Source organism: Cheilinus undulatus, linkage group 2, assembly GCF_018320785.1.
Source record: "Cheilinus undulatus linkage group 2, ASM1832078v1, whole genome shotgun sequence".
Lineage (NCBI taxonomy): Eukaryota > Metazoa > Chordata > Actinopteri > Labriformes > Labridae > Cheilinus > Cheilinus undulatus.
The window spans coordinates 39031125-39049495 of NC_054866.1; the positions used below are offsets into that span (position 1 = coordinate 39031125).

General features: G+C 40.0%; 1 protein-coding gene across 1 annotated transcript; it reads left to right on the forward strand.

Moving 5' to 3' along the window:
• Positions 1-2695: 2695 nt before the first annotated feature.
• On the forward strand, positions 2696-10271 carry ywhag2 (3-monooxygenase/tryptophan 5-monooxygenase activation protein, gamma polypeptide 2). The gene is made up of 2 exons (XM_041804853.1): positions 2696-2933; positions 6093-10271. The coding sequence occupies exons 1-2, from the start codon at positions 2847-2849 to the stop codon at positions 6747-6749; spliced, it is 744 nt and encodes a 247-aa protein (XP_041660787.1). The 5' UTR covers positions 2696-2846; the 3' UTR covers positions 6750-10271.
• Positions 10272-18371: the final 8100 nt, after the last annotated feature.

The window sequence follows — 18371 nt, forward strand, 5'->3', positions numbered from 1 at the left end:
TGAGAAAATGCAACCAAAATTTTTGGTATTATTCAACCAATCTGATTTATTTGATGAAAAATAGAGCAGTTAGGCTGCAAGACAGCACAAAACATGACAAATCCAAGAGACTGTGCAAAACAAGCATGTTTTAAAAGAGTTTCTTGGACTTTGGTGCAGTTTTAGTTAATAGGAGCACATTTGCAACCCACTGAAAAAGGTACCACGACACAGTTTTGGGTCCCGACCCAGCATGAGGGCCACTGCTGTGAATGCTAAAAAGTTATAAACCACATTTATTTATGATGCATAATAAGTTTTCATTGTCTTAATTTCTATCATCACTTTTTCTTGTTATCACTCTTGAGGTCCCTTTACTCAAACGACAATGAAACTGTTTGCACTGTTAATGGTAAATGAATGAAAAACAATCAAAATGAGAAAAATGTGACACTCTTTTTATCAAACTGCAACAACTTTCATCAAGTTAACCTCAAATTTTCAAATCCCTTCATATTTAATCACCACATTTTTAATTCAAAAGCATTTTTATCACCCTATTTTCTTAATTCACGTGTCTTCATCACCTTCGATTTTATAATTTCATTTTGTTACTCTCACCCCTCATAGTCCTGTCCAGCATATTGACAATGAAAGCTAGTACCGTACCAAGCTTCCGCTTTTTCTTCCCAGAGATCTTAAAACAAAATGAAAATCAGCTCCCTGGCCCAGGTTTTCTGTGTCCCTACAACCATGGTAATGATTTAGGAGCTAAGCTGGAGGGCAAACCTTTCAATCTTCAAACCTCACACTGAGGAAAAGCTCTGGCTAGAGACTGGAACAACATCATGGATACAGACAGCCAGATGAGTTTCCTTTGTAGGGTGGTTGGGGGTAACAAGCTCAAACATCTGGAGCAACCTGTTGCTTCTCACAAAAGGTGCCAGTTTGGCATCTGATCAGGATGATAATCAAGAATCAATTTAGTAATCATACAATGTTATTATCATCTGGCTGGGACCTCTTTGGGTCCTCTAGGAGTAGCGGGAGAACATTAGGCAAAGCAATATTTGGAATATACCTTGTTAAGCCAGCTGCCAATTTAAAATGGCCTTGAATGAGTAGAACAGGGAGTGATGGATGAATAATGATGGAAGTGTCATCATTAGTGGCCAGTGAAAATCTCAGAGGTGAACAGAATGGTCCATAACTTCAGTTTAAATCTGGTCCAGGATCAAGCAGAATGCATCAGTTGAGTAACCTTGCAAAGCAGATGGATACGCCCATTTCCTTGTGTCTCACTGGCGAATCCATCTTGCAAAGCTCCCCGTTTGAACTGTTTGGGCCAGGTTAGAAAGTGAAAGGACCAATCAGTGACGGGGGGCAGAACTTGTGGCTGCGGCGGAGTCATGACGTGAGCAAGCAGCAACAACAGGTTGGTGGAGTAATGGTGGAAGACATTAGCATGGATGCTGCTAAGCACCAGTTTTATCAGAACTTGACGACATTTCTTCATTAAAAGAACAAAGAACAGCAGTGAGTTGTTTTCTTTTCAAAAACGACAAAATTTGTGTACTGACATGTCTGTGGTCTTCATAGTTTGTGCTATGCAGTAGGTCAGGTTTTTTAACTTTTGGTATTCTAACCTTAACCCTAAACAGAAGCTAAATCAGTTTTTATTTCAAAGGTTTTCATATGTACAGTGCTTAACAAATTTATTAGACAAGCCACCCAAAGTAAGGTTTATGCCACAGTTGCCCTAAATTAACAGCATTGGTAATTACCAAAATCATTTTTTTATGTTTCTGTAATGGTTAATACACCAATATGTAGAAGCTATTTAACCCAAATGATATTTTTAATGCTCAAATATAATTATTACTATTTTCCATGCATTTTCAAATTTACTGGTTTACAAAAAAACTGAAAAAATAGTAAAGCACATTATTATTTCTTGATTAATATGTTGAATTATAGTTATTTACTTGCATTCCTGAACAGAAAAATTAGTTTTAGTGGTTGAATGTTATGCTGGATTAATTTCTCAGAGAAGCCCAGTATGCCGGCTCAAATTTGGGTTTAAAAAGGTGAACTCAGTTTGAAATTCCTCATTCCTGTTCAAAATGGTAAAACGTGGAGAGCTCACTGAAAATGAAAGAGTCCACATTAAAGCATTTCATGATGCTGGATGGTCTCTGAGACGAATATGACAGGTGGTCTGATAAATTTGTTAAGCACTGTATTTCTTTTGTAAGATGTACAGCGCCTCAGCTGAACCGCCAATGAGTGTGGCGGTATGATTGATGTGCAGCTAGACTGACTTGAAACAAGGATTTTTGGATGCTTGTGTATGTTAGGGTTTTTGCAGCCAGCCTCAAGTGGTCATTCAGGGACACTAGAGATTTTTGGATATCCACTTGCAGACTTCATGATGTCGTTTGTGATCCTCTTCTCATCATCACTCTGCTTGTGCATGCCTCTGGGTTAGGAGGACTCCATTTCCCACAAGGCCTTTGGTCCAGCTGCTTCCATCCATCCCATCCGTCCATTCCCTTTAAGCCTGGCCCTCTGCTTCCCTTGTATGGAGTGTTACATCATTGGCACAGACTCCCACCTTTCTGAGTGATGACGCAGCCGAGGGAGAGAGTGTGAGGAGGAGGAGGAGGGGGAGGAAAAAGAGGAGGAGGAGGGGTGAGAGAGGAGAGGGTGTCCCGTCTGCGCGGAGCACAGACAGACAGCAGGGAACAGCTGCAGCGTTAGGTTCGCGTAGGATTTCACTGCACTGCGATTTAAAAATATCAATCATTTCATCCCCAAAAACCCAAGTAGAGCAGCTCGACACAAAGCAACCAAACCTCGGTTAAAAAATGGTCGATCGCGAGCAGCTGGTGCAGAAAGCCAGGCTGGCCGAACAGGCTGAGCGATATGATGATATGGCTGCTGCTATGAAGTCGGTAAGTACATTCAAACGCTGATTTTACCCTGAAATGTGTTACATGTATGTGGATGGTGTGACAGCTGCTGAAGGTGCTCCTGCAATCTCGACAGTGTTGGCTGTAAATGTAGGCTTTATTTCATAGCACAAAAACTAGACAGTAAATGACTATAGCGGTTCATATCTGTATTATCTTGTCGCCATTTTACCCCAATCTCTTGGCTTTTTTCTCCCCTGTTCGAGTCCAAATCGTCTCCTCATTGGGCGGTGCCTTTCTGTCGGCCGTTCAATGAAGGGAAATTACAATGAAATGCACACAGGCCTGAGCTCCATCCCTCGCTTAATGAGAGCCGAATATCACGTAATGCCTCTGCTCTTATTACATTTGCTGCATTTTGTCCCCCCCCCCCTTCATGCCAACCCCACCTATCCTTCCTCCATTATGCCGAATTTCATAAAAGCTGCTGCTGGGAGCCATGTGAGGTTGCTCGGAAAAAGCCCATCTATGCTCCTACTCCCTCCCTTCCTCCTCCTTCTCTTCTTCTTCCTTTTAATTAAAATAATATACCTCAGAAAATCTAAAATCGTTCTAGCTTGAACGGCTTGGATTTCTGTTTTCCAGCTTCATTGAAAAATGCTCTAAAAACAAGAGCCCTTAAAGTGCCTTTTCCTCTAAACAAACGTAGGAGGCAGTAGAATCTCTCTAGAAAATTCTTTGTCATATTGCAGTGAGGCATTATGATCACATTTGTAGGCTTTGTTTTCTCCCCTGGTGTTGTCCTCATGTCTGATTCCTCCTTACATCTAGAGTCATTTTGGATAAAAGAGCCTGATTACATGTAAAATATCCAACTCAAAGAGCCTGGAATGAGTCGCCTTCCTCCATATGAGCTTTCTCAGCTCTTATTGGCCACCACTGAGGACAGAGCCTTTGTCTGCTTTCCCTTTTTTCCTAATCTGCCCCCTTAAGAAATCCAGGGAGCTGCCTTCACTAATGGGTTAAAAAAAGTGCTGTGTCACACCAGCTCATACTGGACCCAAAAGCACCCTGGGAGTCTTATCCGGGCCTGCGTGACATCTCACATATAGATTGAAGGGAAGTCGTCATGCATGGTTTAAAGCTAGGAACATTTTAGTCTTGCAGTCCTCGGTGGAGGGGGGTAGATGGAGTGAGATCGTTTTTCATCGAGGGTTTCTGGTTGCAGGAGGTGGGATGATGTGTGCGAGTGCAGGGAGGGATTCCTTTCCCTTTAAACAATCTGCCATGTCAGTGCGGTCCAAAGCGGGCCCTTTTGCAGGGGTGTGTACTCTCACTCTCAAATCAAAGGGAATCCCTTGCCATTGCAGCCAGAAATGACAACCACAGCAACATTGTGCTCCCTGTGAAATGCAGTTGATCTCACGGTGTAAGCATTTTTTAAGCTTTAAGGCACACTTTTATTGTATTATAGGGAGGCTATCCATCTATCTATCTATCTACAGGACAAAAAAGTTGAAAGCATCAACTTACGAGGCTGAAACAAGTGTATTTTGGTGCCTTATGATCTCTAAGTTTGCAAATCACCTGATTATTTCAGCTCTAGAGGTGAATTCAAGCATCACAGTTCTATTTAATGATAATAAAACATGAATAATATTAGTAAAAACACTGACATCATGTCAGTTTTCCTGCTTATTTCTTAATAAATCTGTGTCACTGTCATCCATTTGACACGGCTACAAGCTTTCCAAGCGTTGGAGCACTTTAGAGTGATGACCTAAAAACAAGCTGAGTCACTTCATTAACAGTGATATGTTCAATTTGACTGTACCCCTGTGTAAGCCATTGGCAGGCATGTGTTTGTGTCACAGAGAGAGTGAAGGTGCCTCCACATCTGTAGGTTGAGCTTTCCATCCACTCAGCGTGAGCGTACGAGCGTGAGTGTGGCAGCCATCCTGCGCCATCTTTGTGCTCCTCTAGCTGAGTAGAGAATGTCAAGCCTAAGAGATAAGGGGCGTTTGTAGGGAGCGATCAAAAGCAGTCAAAGGGGTTGTGAGAGCTAAGCTAAAGCTACTTTATTTATATATTTATGTATACATGAAGTCCAGCTCCAGGCAGTTATTGATATGACAAGAGCCATCTCCGAACAAGGCTGCCTCTCCTATCAAATATCTAGGACTAAAATGATCTTTTTATAGTAACATGGTCTAAGCAGCTATCAAACTGATCTGTCAGGGTCTAAATTTAACAGTCAGACTCAGTGTGATGTCACTGCCTGGCGTTTTTCGACAGGTAAAAAGGTCAGTTTGCGCCAGAGAGAAGGTCACTGGGACACGTGAACCGCCTGTGCAGTGATGGTTTTCACTTACAGTGCAGCTGCCCTGAAGGACTCGTGGGAACATTTAAGCCATCTCCGGTCCTCCTTTCTACCCCCCACCCCCCACCTCCCACCCCCAACCTTATCCTACGCCACCCACTCCCACTGCAGCCGACTTTCTCTCACTAAAGTGGTCCACGTGGCAGCAGGAGCTACTGGTCTTAATTAATGGATTGGCATGGAAACTGGGAATTGCACAACAAATTAAACATAGCTTGACTTTGTAAGGTTCATAATTGAGTTGATAGTTAAGATGGTTTTATGTAGGAAGACAGCATTGTCATTAAATTGGACTAACAAGGGTTTTCATCCTAGATTAATCAGACACTTCTTTGTAAACCTTTGGTTTGTAAAATTCTGACTAGATATTCCAGAGTCCATTGTTGATCCTTAATTTATTTGGGGCTTTTATGCCTTTACAGCCAGCTGTAATTAAAGAAAGACAAAGCTATGGTCAGTCTCAATGTGGTGATGCTGCAGTCTATGGTTGTTTCTACAAAGCCCTACTGGAGTGCCTCTCAATATGGCTGCCTAAAATTACTTCTATTTTTCCAGTAAATAATCCAAAACCAAAAGATGTTCTCTCTGCATGGACACAAAACAAAGATAAGCAGAAAATTCTCACTTTAAGATGCTGGAAGTAGAAAACCATTGGCATTATGGCCCAAAAGAACTGCCAGCTTTTAAATTTTGCCAGATTTTCTTGGATGAAACATCTGCATAATCTTATTTGATGATGTTTATGCAGCTGGTGCTGTTAAACAAGCCTTTTCAAGGCTTTTGAACTGACAATAAAATGATCCTTTCCCTCCTTCTGCCAGGTAACAGAGCTGAACGAGGCCCTGTCCAACGAGGAGAGGAACCTCTTGTCTGTTGCCTACAAGAATGTGGTGGGAGCCCGCCGGTCCTCCTGGAGGGTGATCTCCAGCATTGAGCAGAAGACTTCTGCCGATGGCAACGAGAAGAAGATTGAGATGGTGCGAGCTTACAGGGAGAAGATAGAGAAGGAGCTGGAGGCTGTGTGCCAAGATGTGCTGAACCTCCTGGACAACTTCCTGATCAAGAACTGCAGCGAAACGCAGCACGAGAGCAAAGTGTTCTACCTGAAGATGAAGGGCGACTACTACCGGTACCTGGCAGAGGTGGCCACGGGGGAGAAGAGGGCCACGGTGGTGGAGTCATCGGAGAAAGCTTACAACGAGGCTCACGAGATCAGCAAGGAGCACATGCAGCCCACCCACCCCATCCGCCTGGGCTTAGCTCTCAACTACTCTGTGTTTTACTACGAGATCCAGAACGCCCCCGAGCAGGCCTGTCATCTGGCCAAGACCGCCTTCGACGACGCCATCGCCGAGCTCGACACCCTCAACGAGGACTCCTACAAAGACTCCACTCTCATCATGCAGCTGCTCCGAGACAACTTGACACTGTGGACAAGTGACCAGCAGGATGACGAGGGAGGGGAGGGCAACAACTAAAGAAAAACCACACTTCGAAAAAAAATATATGAAGGGCCGGTGGACTTTGGCAGCCGCTTTTGCCGATGACACTACCGCAGCAGCAGTTCTTTATTTTTCCATGTGTTAAAAGAAAAGAATCAAAAGAGAGGTGAGAGTGGAGGTTAAATCTTAGTTTAAATATATATAGAAATATATATACAGTTGAAGGGGGCCTCCGTCTTCTTGATTTTCTCTTTGACATTTGCCAAAACCACAGATATGTCAGTCAATCAGCCTGAAGTGGTTGTTGTTGGATTGAAATGGCAGCCTCACACTGGCATAGGAACTGATCTTGTTCTGTCAAGATAAGCTGCTTAGTTAGGTTTTTGCGTGATAAGAGATGCATTTGAGTCACTTGAGAGAGAAAATGCTTGAATGGGAATGCCTCACAAAACTAGTTTGCATTGGTTCCAGTCATAGTCTAATAAGAAAAAAGGGCCCTGAAAGCTATTGATCATAATCTCACGCTAACAATGAAAAAAAGAGGGAAGTATAAACCGATTAGTCCCCCCCCCTCCTAAAAATAAAAAATTTAGAGGATAAATTATATTGGAGTTGGATAAAAGAAATCCTGATCCCTTACCTTCTGTCTAAAGTGTATTTGGCATCTCACAGATTAGTCGGTTATGTCACTGGAACCATAGATTCTTTTGGAGGTGAAGATTATAAAAGGCAGAGACTTAACGATATAAAACATAACAAAAAAGACAAAAAAATAAATAAAAGCAGCTTCAGAGTTTGTGGTTTACTTCTGTGTTTGTTTTATTAAATGCACTTGCCTACTATACTGTTTCTTCAGTGTAAGATGATGACAACAATAATATTCAATATTGTGCATGCTGGTGATGTATTTATATACAGTAGCTTGACTTTATTAACTTATACTGTGGGTGTTAAGTATTCATATGATTGAGAAAAACAGGCTTTGTCAGATGTTGATTTCTAATTTCTAATTTATTTTTTTTGTTATGGTTTTTGATTTGCTATACCAAAATGGTGATCGTAAAAATTGACCTGTAATGGGCCGTGCTATAGTGACATGCAATATGTGTATTTAATTTGTTAATGAAAGAAAAAAAAGGAAGATAAAAAACTCACCGATGATCACTTAATCTTACCAGCTGGTGTTTGTCACATTGAAGTATGATTATGATCTATTTTCTTCTTTGAACAGTATTTAAGTACTTTTTTCTGTCATGCTATCCAGTTTGAATAATGGTGAACTTTTCAGGCTCAGTGTTTCTGTTAAGAATTCACAAACATGGACCATATTTTATTTCTGACAGTATACATTTCTGTTTGTTTGTTTGTTTTTATACATTTTAGCTGTTCCTGAGTGACAAAATATCTTGAATGTGAGTCATTATGTAGCAGTTGCACAAGAACCGAAATAATAGCTATGATAATAAAAAAGAATATGACTAAATTATACATGCACCATTTCCGTGGTGGTCTAGTGTATTGTTGTATTGTCACCCATGAAAGAGAATTTTGTTTTTAAAGGGGAAATCATTTCATAGACAAAAATGTTAGCTTTGTTTTGTGCCCTGAGTACAGTACGTGCTTTTTTGGTGCCTGTATTTTTATTTTAAATGCCTCGTTTGCAAATTAACCTTTACAAAAAAGGATTTATCTGCCAGTATTTAAAGAGTCTGCGAGCATGTAATGATATCTTTCAATGGCTCCTCACTTTTCTGTGTGTACTGCTCTCTGTACAGCACATAGACATGAATATTCCACATTAATGCACAAATAAGGTGTGTTTCCACCAGGTGGTCCAGTCTGGTTTGGTACGGTAGACCCTGCTCTTGCTTGCATCTCCACATCCAACTGTATCCGTACTTGGTAGACAGCTGGCTGGTGCTAATATGAGTCACAGAAAGGCAAAACAGACTCGAAGTAAAGAAATTAATGTTTTTTATGGCCAAAGATTTTTTTTGATGTGAAATCCAAAATCAAGAAACAAGCTGTTTCCCATTTACAGGTTTAAAATGGAAAAGACATACTTTTGACCATTTGAGGTGGTTCACATTAAATATGGAACTTAAAAACAAAAAAAAAGGTTATTTGTTTTCCATTTCTTGGTTTTTCAGTCAGACTATGGAAAAAAAAACCTTTTTGAATTTGTGTTCAAATCAAAGAAAGAAGATGAAAAATCAGTTTTTCTTTTGTTAATTTCATTTCTGAAACAAATACTTTTTTTAATCTTATGTTCAGATCAGAAAAGGAAGATCAAAAACTGGAACACTGGTGATGCAACATGCTTTTTTGCAGCCCCTGCAAGAGGTCAAAAATATGGAAAAAAAAGAATGTTACACCACAACTCTCTTGGATCTTCCTTTTTTGATCCAAAAACAAAATCAAAAACATTCAATTCTTTTTGGAAAATTTCATTTAAAAAAAGGAGGAATTGTTCTTTTTTTTGTTTTCTATTTTTTGTTTCCAGTTTAATGTAAACTGCTTGAAAGATCCAAGGGCAGATCTTCCATGTTTTGTTTTCCTACTTTTCAGCTTGTTTTTTTGATTTTGGATTAAAAATCTGCTGGCTTTAAACTACACTGACCATCAAGAAAAGGGTGCCAAATTAAGCAGGGCTGTATGGATCAGTTATTTTGGTACCTTTCCTAGCTTGTAACAGCAAAATTATTACGTGCCGTACCAAGCTGAACTGGACCACTTGGTGTGATTGCATCTTCAATAGAGTCACAGGGGTAACAATTTAACATAAATGCATATTGATTACTGATAATTCACCTCTTCAGAACAAACTTTAGACACTACGAAGCTGCTTAAGAGCACAGAAAGCTGCTGAACAGATTTATCTTCATAAATCTGCTGCTAGTTCTATTTATAGGTTATAATATATTCATACAGATGGCCGTTTTTTAGGGACTTTAATTTTTTAACTCACATGTGATGGCTTAAGAGAGAGAAAAACCGAAAAGCCTTAAGGTCAGTCACACACAACCTCCTTCATGTATGCCAATTATGTCAGCGTCATGAGTCAGCTCCCACTGTATGTCACAGCTGCTTTGATTTATTTTTAACGTGGAATAAAGTCGATGGTACTGAGGGCTCACCAGGCAAATAGCATGAAATCCTGAAATCACTCTGCACAGCTGCTCACATGGATAGAAGAGTTGAATATTAAACCTTGACTTACTGATGTTTTCTCACTTTTTCTTTCAGTATTAAAGAAAAGTCATGTCAGGAGACTATCACTCATTGCCAAGAATACATGCATTGTGTTACTTTTCAATTACTTTCACTGTGGTTTGTGTTATTTTTTTTAAGTTTTATTTATTTGGATGTTAATCCTTAACACAAAAACAAGAAATGAGGAGATTAGAAGTAGATTTTAATCAGGAATTGGACATGAGAGATCTGACCAACTGGAAATTAGCAAGTGGGGGTGGGGAGAACTGAAAATGGTTTACAATCTGTATGCTCTGAGGAATTTTTTGTTGCCATCTGTTGCCCATTAAAGTTATTTGTTTATCAGTTATTTTCATTTCTCTGTCATTTTGGAAACACCACAGCTCATTCCTTTTCATTCTGTGAACAAGTTCTTATCCTACGCAGGGATATAGGAAGTGAATCTGACCTTATGTAACCCTAACATAACAGGTGTTTGCGTGGTATGTTTGTGTGAGCGTGCATCCAGATTTTGGATATGTGTGTTGTGCTGCATATGCCTACACCGCTGCATGTGTTGAGGGTCTGTGGGTGAATGTATGAGATGGAGTCTGTATGAGCTGCAGTGCAGAGACTCTGCCAAGCTCACACCACCTCTACAGTATGAACCCACTGAAGGTCTTTTTAGGGCAGCTTTGCTATTAAGTAGCTAAATTAGGGCATAGATGAGAGAATATTTTGCTAAGGCAGTAAAGGAGCGCGCTGTAATGAAGTAAAATCTTGCTTGTCATGATGGATAACAGAGAAGCTGTTTCTATTTTAAATGTCCATGCATACAGTATTCAAACACCCACGTCTTGCATTTATCAGAGTAATTATGCATTTGTGTGTTTTCAAACTGCGATTCAAGCCTTCGTTCTGATTGATAAGCTGAAGTGGCAGGTTGCTGGATCGCCCACCCTCAGACTGCAGCCTCTTGCTGCAGCTTGCTGCACTGAACCTTTCATGAGATGAAATTCTGTGCTTTGAATGCTGCTCCTCGCCAGCCAATCACTGAGCTGCTCACTCTCTGCAGCGGCCAATCCCATTCCTGTTGCTAGGGCTATAATAAGTACCCCCAGCTCCTTGCTGCACTGCTCAGACACCTATTGCATCCTGTAAAAAAATGAAAGCTCAAAGCACACAGGAGGCATTAGGATTCAGCACCAACCTATCTTCCAGCTTGTGTTTTAATGCACTGCTACACTTTCAGGGACACTGGTGTCATCATTGTTGGTAAATGCTGGTGAATTAATGCACCTTAAAACATGCAGGGGCCTACTCGCAGACATGTAATTGAATTTCCAGCAGCATCAAATTCAATTGAAGTGCTGTAAATGACAAATTTTGTTGAATTAAAATAAACTATTACACAATGCTCAAGAAATTTATGTCAGATCATGCTGCTTACAGTACACATCAAATCTGTTCATGGGTATATATACAAAGAGAAGATTGTGCTATGTAAGGTCACATCAACAGGAAAGATACATAGCTGAAAATCGCTCTGCCATACTTCCACTTATCAAACCCCTGCCCCATCTTTCCACTCTCATCACATACAGTGATACTTTCTGAGAGAGGAGGCCAGCATGACGAGGCAGAAGTGATCATCAAGCCGTTATTATGTCACACAGAGGCGAACGCCATCTAAGTCACGGAAAAAAACCCAACCTTGTTAGCTCCAGCAGACAGCCACCATGATGCCGCTTTTTTCAGTGTCTTATCAAAAAATGTCCTGATGATATAAAAGGATATTTATCTCTGATGATGGGTTAAAAATACTCCGTGGAAGCCAGCGCTATCTTGGAGATGAAAAGGGTGGGTTATTTTTGTCCTCCCTAAATTTCAAGAGCTCTTTCAAGTGTGTAGACAGGTATTTCTGTACACAACCCCTCCTCTTTTTCTGTCAGGTACAAGACAGCAGATTCAATACACCTGCTCTTTGCTATTTCAGAACTATAATTCAATCTGGGAAATATGCCGTCTTTCTTTTCTTACTGGGATTTAGTCTGGTATGCCTCCGCGTAGGGCAGGGGTCACCTGCTTTTTTTGACAGACGCTGTGGGGGCCAGGCTATCAAATGAATTAAATTAACATTTTATTCTATTGGCGTTTGTGTTTCCTTCAATTTTCAGTGCAGGAAACAAATCTTTTCTTCTAAATCTCAGGAAAATGGCACTCTCTAATAGCCTGTAGTGAAAAGTTGACAACAAAAACTTCAAATTTAACTGAAGACTTGAATGGCGACTTTGTGTTTATCATATTTACTAGTTATAGCTGGCAGATGGATTCTGTAAAAATTGGTCTAATGTAAGACATTCCTCATAGAGCTGTTTCAATATTGATCCTTTTTGGGGTTCATTCTTTAGCTATGGAGATATGAAGTCAATATATCCCAAAAACCATACGTTTTCTGAATGTAAAAAATTTTTAAGATTATGACTTAAGGATTACATTTCAAAGGTCAAAGGTCAATCAATCAATCAATCAATCAATCTTTGTATAGCACCAGTTCATAACAAAAGTTATCTGTAGGTACTTTACAAAGAGAGCAGGTCTAGACCGTACTCTCTGTTGTGGCCTATTATAATAGACCAGTGTTAATCATTAATATAATAAAAAAGACTATACTTTATTATTATAAATACCAGTGTTAATCACCATGAGCACAGTACCAGCAGTATTTAGCCCCAATCAGTAGCGACATAAACCTTTACTATTAAAAGGTAGGACTGTCAAGCAGACCAGACTTGTTTATCATAGTGATGTCACTGGGCCTCATGTTCTTTGGGGGAGAAAAATGGAGGAGAACTTTATGGTGTCTGTCTGTGGCTACCTCGAGCTATACGACACGTGTCTTTTCTACTGGCACAGGAAAAAAATAGGTGCTCACTTTGAGGAAAGCGAGTGATGTGGTTGGCTTGCCTGATAACTTGTGAGAATGTGTCTATCACAAAGCAGCAATCCTCTCAATCTAGTCAATCTCAGCCATGTTTGATATCAACTGTAAACTTCTTTACTCACACGTTCAGATTTGCGCCAATAAAAGGAGTTAAAATTTGGTGTGAACACACAGTCAGGGGCCTGGAACTTTCCTTTCATGGCTCTGGATTCTTGTATTTTTTCAGTCCAACAAATTCTTAACAACCTTCTTTTCCTCTTATTCAGGCCTTTTACAGCTAGCTAAGCTTTGTTTTGTAAAAATAGTTTGTCAAATGTAAGCTCTTACAACCCAGTTCTAGCATTCTTTTCTGCTTTCCATGTAAACTACAGGATGTGGTGATTTTGGTGGTGTTATGAGAATGTTGGCATGCTGTCGAAAAACTGAGATTGTGTCTGCAGACATCAGTATGCTTGCCACAGAACACATACTAAAATGCTTAACTTAGCTTGTAAATAATGAGAGGGGTCTAGCTGCAGACTGTAGACCACTACAGTGAGACTCCGCATCTGTTGGAACAGAAGGGACGTAAATTGCCAGTACAGTGTTATAGTTTTTTTTTTTTTTTTTTTTATTTAACATTATTCATAAGCAAAGTCTGGCAGTTACATTCATGAAATAAGTACATTGCAAACATTAAAGACTAGGAAACATTTCATAAATTCAACAGAAAAAAGGTTTGATTCTAATATGGGATCAAATTATGTATAGACCTGTTTTAGAAGTAGTTATACAAACAGTGGCTTGCTTTAGCTTTGTTAGCTTTAGCAAAGGCTAACATAGCTTCACTAGCTGCATAGTTAACATTACAGTCTAAGTTAATGTAGCTTCTCTAGCTTTAGCAACCAGAGCTTAAGCCAATGTAGCTTATGCTAATGTAGCTATGTTAGCTACTGTAGATATGTCAGCTATGTTATAAACCAGTTATAAAATACTGGTTTATGAGATCTGCAAAACTATTGATAAAGTGTAAAGGTGTACGGTCTCCACCTATGTTATCTACACAATTTGTGTAGTTAATGTTGCTTTGTTAGCTTTAGCCTAGCTACAAGTTTGAGTGTTTTCATGGAGGTCAAGCTTTTAGCTACAGCTAAAAGAGCTAACCTGAGGCACCATTAGCAGAACTACTTCTAAAATGAGACTAGCTTTAGCAAACGTAGCCTAATCTAAAGTGGTTAATGTAGCTTCATTCTTTGGCTTTTGCTATGTTCATTGTGTAGCTGCATTCCCCATGTAGCTAACATAGCTTCATTAGCTTTAGATTTAGCTATGTAGCTACATAACCTAAGTAGCTTTGTCAGCTATAGGTTTAGCCATGTTAGCTGCATTAGAGTGTTTTCATGGAGGACAAACTCCTTTACTGTAAGCAGACTGTTTATTAAGCTTTGTATCAGGTTTTTCAGGTCAGGTAATTGACTTCTGACTTTGGTAGCCTACCCCTTATCTCAACCCATACCCTAACTCTAGGGTTAGGGTTAGGGTGAAACCAAACAGTGCTGGTAGCGAGGTAGCATAGAGTTTGTCTTCAGTTCCAAAGAAAAAAGAAAAAAGAAATCTTCTCTGTTTATTCTTGGATGATTAAGACTCTCAAACAGCAGTTTACCTGGTTTTACAGGTCTTTTGTTTTTGCTTTTGTCTGTCTTCAAAAGACTTTAGGTCAGTGATTATGGTCAAAAGGTCATCAAACCGTCGTTGCTTTGGTGAGTCTATTGATTTCTTTTGTTAACTCCAGGCTGAATGCAGTGTTTTTGCTGTCTACAAATGACTGCTCTAAGGCGTTTAGCCTCCAGTGGATCAGGCCTCTCACTCACAGTCATTGCTGAACCATTCATCACCAACTAAACCACATGGTTATCTAGTTTTGGGGCTTCAGGGTAAAAAGGACAGCCCTGTAGACTGGACACAGCTGGAAAACAAACAGTGCCAAGTTTGGCTCCCATTTAATAAAACTTTGACTTATTCCAGTGTCGTTTGTTTCAGAACAGGTTGGATGAAAAGGATGTATTAGTGAGTTTAAAAGGCCTGTAGGTGAGAGACGGCAGCTCATGACCAATCGGGTATTAGAAATAAAGCTTTGGATTAAAGCTAAATTCAATCACTATTAAGCGTTGATACCACAAACAAGGAGATTATATTCTGAACCCAGCTGCTGATAAAACAGACGAGACACGTCAGATTTTGAGAAGTTTATGATCTGACTCAACGTGATCTGCACCTCAAAGATGCAAAGAAGATAATAGCTGTACAGCTCCAGAAATATCAGCCCATTAGAGGGAGGGAAGGAGAGAGAAAAGAGAGATGGAGAGAAAAGGGGACCGATGTAGAAGCAGAGAACAGAGACAGATCTATAAATAGGCCTCCCTGCAGCCTGTGAGTAGACAGTGAGTAGACCAGAGACATCAATGTGACAGCTTCTTCACTATAGAGGATATCTTCCTCTGTATGGATGGTGAGAGTTCATATCTTTGGATAAGAACCTCTGATTCATCAGCTTTACCCCCTGCTGAGCAAACACATGACATGACACGAAATTACACTGCTACGACACAGAATCAGCTTGGATATCTCCTCTTTCAGTCCACCATGTTATCTCCTTCTTCTTTTGCAGCATTAAGTTATGATAGGACAAAGAGTGCTGCTGACTGTTTCTGGCACAAAGACAGCTGTTATGCATGACTGCTGCAAAATGAATAATTCAAGATAACACTTAGACTTTGTATTATTTATCAAAAAGTGCCACAACGTTCAGCTGAAGGTTTTAAGAGACTATTTTTAGAGAGCCCTTGTCCCAAAACATTGCAGGATACATTGCATCTGATAGGCGGTGGGAAAGTATCATCATCCCTGGCAAAAACGAAGGCGCTCTGTGCGGATGCAATGGTGCTGCCGTGTAAATAAATAAATAAATAATTCTGGTTCTGCCTAATAATACAGGAAGTGATTATTCATAACTACAGAGGCTCGTGTGATGAACAGAAGTTTTTAAAAGGTGAGTCTAAAATTAAGTCCTACCCTCCTCATCCCCCCTCTGCTCTCGCAGTTACGTCACTCTGCATGTGCTTTCAAGGCCTCCCATCGCAAGAGGGCCACAGTCACATCACGTTCCCTGCAAATAACATCATCATCTTCAAAACAGCAAAGTAGGCTCATACTTCAATATTTAAACACTAGTGGAAGTGTTCATTACATAACTTTGAATTTATGATGAGTTTTACTTTAATGTTGTATTTCTTTATTGTGAAACATATAGACTACTTTTGGTAGTGTTTTATTCTAAATGACAGTTCTAGGGCTGCTTTTGCTTTGATACTTAAAGGATCTTCTGCAAAACAACAATATAGCTGGTGTTGGGCCAAAAGCTCCAAAATCACCACTTTTCAGAGGATTTTAATTTGTAATAATAATTCAAGACTATATGGTCATCACTGTTTTAAGATTTGTTAAACCCACGTCCTCTCTGGGCCAAAGCTCATTTAGAATTAACTGAGGCTGAATGGAAAACTGTTCTGTGGTCAGATGAAGCTAAATTTTAAATTCTTTTTGGAAACAGGAACACCGTAACCTTGCAAAGCAGATGGATATGCCCACTTCTGTGTTTCTCACTAGTGAATCCAACCTGCAAAGTTCCCTTCTGAACCGTTTGGGCCCGGTTAGAAAGTGACAAGACCAATCAGCGATGAGGGGCAGTACTTTCGCCTGCAGCTGAGTCGTGACGTAAGCAAGCAGCAACAAGAGACCGGTGTAATTATGGTGGAAGACATTAGCGTGGATGCTGCTAAAGTGCCAGTTTTATCAGAAATTGATGACATTTCTTCACTAGAAGAAGGACAAAGAACAGCAGTGTGTTGTTTTCTTTTCAAAAATAACAAATTCGTGTACTGACATGTCTGTAGTTGCCATGGTTCACGTTATGAAGTTCTCTATGGAGTTTACCTCTTTGGTAGGTGCACAGCTTGGTAGCGGCTACGTCACGTGTTTTGTTGCTCTGATTGGCCTGTAAAGATGTGACAGACAGAACGTTCATCCAATCATCGTCTGAGTGTTTTTTCAAAGGCTCTTCCCTTTCCCAAACCCTGTCTATGAGTGGTTTACCAGATGGATATGTGAAACAAATCCATCTAGCGTGCCAGGTTAAGAACACTGTGGACTAAAGGGGAGAGGGGCCATCAGTGCACAGTTAAAAAGCCTACATCTCTGATGGTATCTGTTCGCATTAGTGCTAATGGCGTGGGCAGCTTACCCATCTGGAAAGGCACTATCAATGCTGAAAAGTTATAGAGCTTTAAAGGGATACTTCAACATTTTGGCAAATTCGTCCATTGCCATAATTCCTATAGTCTTAGTAATAGGTTCGTTACCTTCAGTTGTCGGTGCAAGCTGATTCTAGATAGCCGCTGCCAACTTCGGACCTGCTGTGCCAACTCAATGTAAGCAGACGGTATTCCGGCTTTCCCTCATCAAATTAATCAAATACACAATCCAACAACTCCAAAACGCTCTCGTGGACAAGTTGTGACCTGTACATTCACCACGCTATGAAATAATCATGGAAAATTACGTGACGGAGATGTTTTAAAGCTAAATGCAAAGCTGGAACTACACTCCAGACATGGCTGCTGCACTGTGTCACTCCACCCAGTGGTTTACTCAAGAAATAGTTCTGAGTATTTGCTTCATGCGTCGTAATGTTACATAATTATACGTTATTATTTCATAGTGTGGTGAACGTGCAGGTCACAACTTGTCCACGAGAGTGTTTTGGAGTTGTCGAATTGTGTATTTGATGAGTTTGATGAGGGAAAGCTGGAATACCGTCTGCTTACATTGAGTTGCTGTTTAGCAGCTAGAATCCTATATCAGAAAAGAATGGGGCAACATTCCTCTCCCAAAACTCCAGCAGTTGGTCTCCTCACTTCCCAGACATTTGCAGACTGTTGTTAAAAGAAGAGGGGATGCCCTGTCCCTGCTTTTTTTGAGGCATGTTGCTGCCGTCAGCTGCAAAATGGGCTATTATTTTTCGTGACATAGGAAAATGGCTCAGTTCAAACAAATGTGTTTCTTTAATTTTCAATTGTGAATTAAATAAGATTTTTATGAGAATAGCAAATCATTGCATTCTGTTTCTATTTACATTTTGAACAATTTCCCAACTTTTTTGGAATTGGGGTTGTACATTACAGTGTCGAGAATCTACAGGACTGAAGTTGAGTTCTTAAGGGACATTAGCTAACCTAGCTATGGAAGCCATGTTAATAGACTCATCTACAAGTAAGTTTCTCTGAGCTTTTCCAATTAAATGGAATAGCACGAATAAATACAACTAACAATAAAATGAATAAAAATAGCATCCATGAGCATGATTTTTACCTGTGGTGGTTAAAAATGCTTACCCCAAGATTTTCATTGTACGTCACAATATCTTGAAACTATTTGTATTGATTTCACTGAGAAACTCTGAGGCAGAAATGAAAAGCTTACAGTAG

What these genes read in the sequence shown, in the direction of transcription:
- ywhag2 (XM_041804853.1), top strand. Translation starts at nt 2,847, where the DNA reads ATGGTCGATCGCGAGCAGCTGGTGCAGAAAGCCAGGCTGGCCGAACAG. An exon ending in TGGCTGCTGCTATGAAGTCG is followed by an intron (nt 2,934 to 6,092) that starts GTAAGTACATTC and finishes TCCTTCTGCCAG; the next exon opens with GTAACAGAGCTGAACGAGGC.